This window comes from Oryctolagus cuniculus, chromosome 5 (assembly GCF_964237555.1).
Source record: "Oryctolagus cuniculus chromosome 5, mOryCun1.1, whole genome shotgun sequence".
Classification (NCBI taxonomy): domain Eukaryota; kingdom Metazoa; phylum Chordata; class Mammalia; order Lagomorpha; family Leporidae; genus Oryctolagus; species Oryctolagus cuniculus.
Genome location: NC_091436.1, coordinates 23,790,731 through 23,797,192, shown reverse-complemented (window position 1 = coordinate 23,797,192; position 6,462 = coordinate 23,790,731). Strand labels below are relative to the sequence as shown.

The window sequence follows — 6,462 nt, the reverse complement described above, 5'->3', positions numbered from 1 at the left end:
GTGAGTACTAATAAACTTGCTTGGCCTCCCTAGCGTATTCTTTCTCTTGCATTCAAGGACCCATATTCTTTGTTATAAATATTAAGGCACTACAAAGATGTGGTAAATACACTTATCTTTCGATTCTATTCTCCACAAAGTTTTGAAGTACTCATATATTTGTTTATATTAGGTAAATGGATAAGAGGATAGGGAGTTTTAACATTGATTAAAACATTGTTTACTACTTATTATTTGCAATCATGTGGTGACATTAGGTTAGCCTTCAAAGTGAAACCAAGACAATTTCATCTTTAGCTATGATTTTCCCTTGACTGTTTGTTATAACTATCAAGTATCTTATTATCATTGCTTTGTCATCTGTGAATGTTCGGGACATTTTCATTATAAAGAAATAGTTTTATATTTTCATATTTTAAGCTAATTTTCTTTGTAAAAATGCTTATTTATGTAAAATGGACCTGCGGCTTTTAAAGTAAAATTATCACCCTAGAAATCTTAAATTAGAGGATTTTGCTTTATTTGGCTAGCAGAGATCACACTTAACTTTTCTTCTGATCAAATGTTGCTCATTTAGCCAAAGCAATAGATACATTTTATGTAATGTTCTCCACTTGGGAATTTTTTAATTTATGGACAGTTGTTCATGAAATCTTTGAGCTTCTAGTTCATTTATCATTCACTGCTGAGGATGCTAAAGAATGTAGGATTTAAGTCATCCAGATCGGGTTTAAATGTTCATTCTTTGAGCAGACCTGCAGATCTCTGAAAGCTAACGTGTTTTCCTCATGAAATACCGCAATATCTCTTTCCTCACATGGCTGAGAGTTAGATGGCCAAACATATCAAATTATACCAAACACCTAACAGAGTTCTTGGTACAAATACTTTCAGAAAATATTAATGCCTTTCTTTTTATTTTCTTTGACAAATATATGTGAAAAAGCAGTTAAATTGAAGTGACATCTGAAACGTACAGAAAGCTTATTTCGCAATTATGACAACTTCTTTGTTTCTATAGCAATATAGAAAACTAAAATACTGTCTTCTAGCTAAATTGATTACATTTTGTATTTTCTCTTAATCTTTTTGATGAAGCAGAAATCTGTTGATGAACTACTTTGCCTCAATAAGAGACTGGGCATTTCTTTCACAATTTCAGGATCCCAATAATTTATTTCTTGCCCTCTAACGCCACATGTTTTGTTTCCCGAATCTCAGCTGTCAGGCAGTTTATCTTTGAGTGAGTGATGTGCAGCCCTTCCTAGAATAGACTGTCCACGAGGGCCAGGATGCATCGATGTTGATACAGTAAATAGATTTACAGTATACTCATTGGATATTAAGTACTATAGTTTTCTTTTTCTTTTTTTGACAGGCAGAGTGGACAGTGAGACAGAGAGACAGAGAGAAAGGTCTTCCTTTGCCGTTGGTTCACTGTCCAATGGCCGCCACGGCCGGCGTGCTGCAGCCAGTGCACCGCGCTGATCAGATGGCAGGAGCCAGGTACTTTTCCTGGTCTCCCATGAGGTGCAGGGCCCAAGCACTTGGGCCATCCTCCACTGCACTCCCTGGCCACAGCAGAGAGCTGTGCCCCGACCGGGACTAGAACCCGGTGTGCCGGTGCCGCAAGGCGGAGGATTAACCTAGTGAGCCACAGCACCGGCCACTATAGTTTTCTTAAAATTAATTTTATAGAATGTGAACCTTTATACTCAGACCAAATTAAGGAGGAATTTATAAAATAATTGAGACTATCTTTACAGTACATCTTTAATGTCATCTATCTATATTGACAAAACCCTACACTTTTCATGCAGCAGCCACACTCTTATTATAGAAATCAAGTTCATGTTCTATGGGAAATGAAATATTGTGAAATTCATACCTACTCTGTGAAATTCTATCACATGATCTTTCATTGTCTAGCAGTACAGTCCAAGGATGTCTAACTTATTCAAATCAAAACAATTATTAAAATGAATGGAGACAAAATCCCAAATTAGTAAATTTAATCCCAATTAGTAAATTTAATATTCATTATCCCTTGCTGCTTGGAATCTTTGGCTTTATTATTTGTCTTGGGCTTTTGCCATTTTATAAAAGAAGCCTGTTTAGTTAGGCACAAAGTAAAAACTGGCCTATTAGCCTGCTGCCAACACTGAAAGGAGGTTGGCTCTAATAAGAAATTTAACATATCTAGTTTTTCATTTTCAGCCCCTTTTTAGTCTTTCATGGATACGGTTGGAGAAAAGAGTGGCTGCATTTTGCAAAGAGGGAAGAATTGTTGAGTAGAAAACTTGGTGTACTCGTGTTCAGAAATCCCAAGATCACATCTGAGCCTGGCCTTGTATTTAGATGGCATTCTTTGAGCAAGTTATTTTATTTCTTCATGTTTAGTTTCTCATCTTTCAAATGAAAACTTAATGTGTGTTTTGCTGGCTTCCTTATCAAAAGGTATATTTGAAAATGCTTGGAAAAGTTTAGAATGCTATATATTTGTATGATATTAATATGACATGAGATTCAAGAAAAAGATCATTGGTGAAAAGTAGTTACATGATAATCATACAAAGCTTTTTTATTTATTTTTTATTTTTTTGACAGGCAGAGTGGACAGTGAGAGAGAGAGAGAGAGAGAGAAAGGTCTTCCTTTGCCGTTGGTTCACCCTCCAATGGCCGCCGCGGCCAGTGCACTGCTGCCGGCGCACTGTGCTGATCCGAAGGCAGGAGCCAGGTGCTTCTCTTGGTCTCCCATGGGGTGCAGGGCCCAAGTACTTGGGCCATCCTCCACTGCACTCCCGGGCCACAGCAGAGAGCTGGCCTGGAAGAGGGGCAACTGGGACAGAATCTGGCGCCCCAACTGGGACTAGAACCCTGTGTGCCGGCGCCTCAAGGCGGAGGATTAACCTAGTGAGCCACGGCGCCAGCTCATACAAAGTTTTATTTTAATTTTCTTTCCAGTTCATTTAATAAAATCCTATTATAGCTCTAGATGCACATGAACTACTCATCTTAAGTAAGCCTTAAATTGGTTTAATGCAGGAATACTGTATTTTTATAAATAAGAAGTAACTGAAATTATAAGGAAAAATGTACCTCAATAAAAAATAAACATAAAATCTCAATGGTTAGTACAGAAACAAGAAACTGTGGTTTCTGTATATTTTGGATGAAAATAAGTATCTGGGATTCTTCTGCCCAGCTGATTGCCTTGGTTCTTTATAGGCCTTTGCGTATTTTAATTTTAATTTTCCCTTTTTAAGTCTTCATATAATTGAATTTGTTTAAATGCCATCTGCGCTCAATAGCTATTCCTGTTAATATAATGCAGAGTAAGGAATGTTATTAGTGACCTGGAAAAATCAGTCTTGGGAAACCTAGTTTTTAATTTGAATATATCAGATGAAATTAATTTTGATTTTAGCTTCACCAAATAATATATTCGGAGTACAGTTTCCAGATGGCATTAAGTTGTAAACTGTGGTGGTCTGAAACAAGAAAACTTGTTTTTTCAAAAAGTATTTTTATCAACAGGTATGTTTCGTTAGCATTAGAAATTGAACCTGTGTTGTTTCTCTTCTCACTTCAAATGAATGTTTGAAGCCAGCTTTGTTTGCCTTGTCAATTTCATAATTATAGGAAACTAGCTGGAAACCCAGAGCAGTTCTCACTGGATCGGCTATAAAACGTGTGCAGTTGTTTTGCATTAAGGTGTAAGGCTTTCGAAGTACCCATGTCTCCAATCACCTCCCTTTGTTTCCTCAGCTTCAGTCCAGCTGCCGTGGCAAAGATCCATTTCCCATAATAAAGTGCCCTATTACATCAAGTAAGTGGATTTTCATTCTCCTTTATAATATCAAGCAAATAAAGGTTTATTGATAACTTAAGAGCCTCCCCCACCTCCTCATTACTTTTTAAATGGAATTCAGTCCTAGTATCTGAAGGGAGCAGTGTAAATATTTAATATTTGAAAAACTCAGTTTAAAAATCAGAGGTTTTTTTAGTCTTTTTTAAGTTAGGCCTATCGGTATGTTTAACTGTTTAGTTTCTAAGGAGAGATCAAACTATTTGTAGAAAATTGCTAAATACACTTGACAGTATGAGGTGTCTCAAACTATATTTGTTCTAAATCATGTTTGTTTATCCTAGAAAAATCCATATAAAATTTATTGTATTCCATTTTAATCCACCAAAAAGAAACAGAAATTTATCACGAAGAAGTTAACCATTTTTAAGTTTTTCTTTGTCTTGTAGAAATTATCTGCATGATTAATTAATCTCCTTTTTGTTCTCAGCTTAGTTTCTCCTTTCTGCATATTGTGTCCTCTTATCGTGTGACATTTTGTAAACTTCAAATAATTTACATGGAATCTTAGTAAGACTTGATCCTTGGCTTCATCTTCAATAGTGTGACAGGAAAGAATGATAAAATATTACTTCTACATGCCCTTCAGTGTAGGTTAGTAGAGCTATTGACTTAAAGCACAATGTAGTATTGATTTACAACTCTGTAGAGTTGTAGCTGAGCCTTTGTATTGTAAGGTGACCAGCATCATAATTGTGAGAATGCTCACTTACTATCAGGAGTCAGTTCTGATACAGATTAGCTGTGTGACCTGAGGCAAGGTGAGTGCAGATCTCTGGGCCAAGTTTCTTTTATAATTTTCCTAAGGGGAAAGGAGGTATATCTAAAATTCTAGTAATCACTGATAATTTATTGTTTCAATACTATTCTACCTGAAAACATTATATGTGAAGTCTGTTAGTGAAATACCTGGGAACTTCAAAAAACTTAAGGAAAGTTAGAATTAAAAGGTGTTTATTTTGGTGCAAAATATTTTTTGAAATCCATGCAGTGGTTTTTCATAATATGGTATTTTCTATGAACTTTTTGATGCTTCCCTGTGGTGGCTTCTTATGGAGCTTTCTAGTCTGGAATTTATCCTTTGTAGGGAGCAGGGTTAGTGGTTGCCAAAACATATAACAAAAGTTTTATGACAGTGATACATTGTCTGATGGGAATTTAATATTTCTTACCATGTGCCACATAAGCTGACTGAGTTGTGATAAATATAAGAACAAAGTGTCCAAGTAATGGACTGCTGTCAAATTTGTACAAACATGGATGGAAGAAGATATAAGTTGGGCAAACTGACGTGTCTTTATTGAAAGAATACGTAAAAATTAAATCTACTTTTAAAGCAGTACATTTTTATTCCATATTATGAAAACAACAGTATTGATAGTATTAGAGAACTTTAATTTTCTTACGTGAGTGTTGACTTGAACTAAATAATACTTGTTTCACTTTTAGACGCAGAATCATGCTCCTCCTGATCCCTGGGAAACTTGTCACATCCTAATCCCTGTAATCTATGTATTAGCTTATATAGAAAGAATTAAGACTTCAGATGCAATTAAGATTACGAATCAATCCATTTTATTATCGTTTAAGATTTGTTTTATTTCTTTGAAAGGCAAAGTTACAGAGAGTGAGGGAGAAACAGAGAGAGAGAGAGAGAGAGATCTTCGATTTGCTGGTTCACTTCCCAGATGGCCACGGTGGCTGGGACTGGGCCAGGTTGAAGGATGGCCGACATTTTTAACAACCTTTAGGAGTACAGCATCTTAAAATATGTTCTATATCATCATGAAGTTTTGCTTTTCTTAAATATAACTTTTTCCATTTCTAATGAGCAAATTCTCCTGTTTTTACAAGACTGATTTGACCAGAGTCTTTCAGTACTTTCTCTATTGTATAACTTAAAGAGTTTATTTCCTCATAAAGAAGGACCATCAAACTCTGGAGGTAGAGTTATAAAAGCCAATATTTCCAGATGAAATGTTATGAAAACAAAATTTAATTCTCAAATAAATTAATGAGTCAATGATAAATGGAAAGCCTTTCATATATACTTTCTTTTGCATGGCTATACAAGTAAGTAGAAGAAAAATGCTGAAAAGTTCAGCATGATTGTTATGGACTTCGAATTTCCTGGGGCAAATTAGAACATATCAAGTTGGCCAATAATAAAGTCATATTCAGAGAGAAATTCTAGATTTTTTCAATGTTTAAGAACATACTTTTAAGGGCCAGTGCTGTGGCATAGTAGGTTAAGCCTCTGTCTGTGGTGCCAGCTTCCCATGTAGGCTGCTCCACTTCTGATCCAGGTTTCTGCTAATAACCTGGGAAAGCTATGGAAGGTGGTCCAAGTCCTTTGGCTGCTGCACCCGCGTGGGAGACCCAGAAGAAGCCCCCAGCTCCTCGGTTCAAATTGGCACAGATGTGGCCACTGTGGCCATTTGGGGAGTGAACAAGCCGATGGAAGACCTCTCTCTCTCTCTGTCTCTCCCTGTCTGTAACTTTGCCTCTCAAATAAATAAATACATCTTTTTTTTTTAAAAAAATATAGTTTGATAACTCTAATACTAGAGTATAGCAAGAAAGTAGAAAGGAGA

At 36.1% G+C, this 6,462-nt stretch overlaps 1 protein-coding gene across 1 annotated transcript in view; it reads left to right on the top strand.

Annotated features, from left to right (window-relative positions):
* The window catches only part of UTRN (utrophin), a gene marked incomplete in the record, with an annotated part of 519,651 nt that overhangs the window by 417,862 nt on the left and 95,327 nt on the right, over nucleotides 1–6,462 (top strand). Inside the window, 1 exon segment of the mRNA XM_070073468.1 lies at nucleotides 3,769–3,829. Coding sequence (XP_069929569.1) covers nucleotides 3,769–3,829 — 61 coding nt within the window.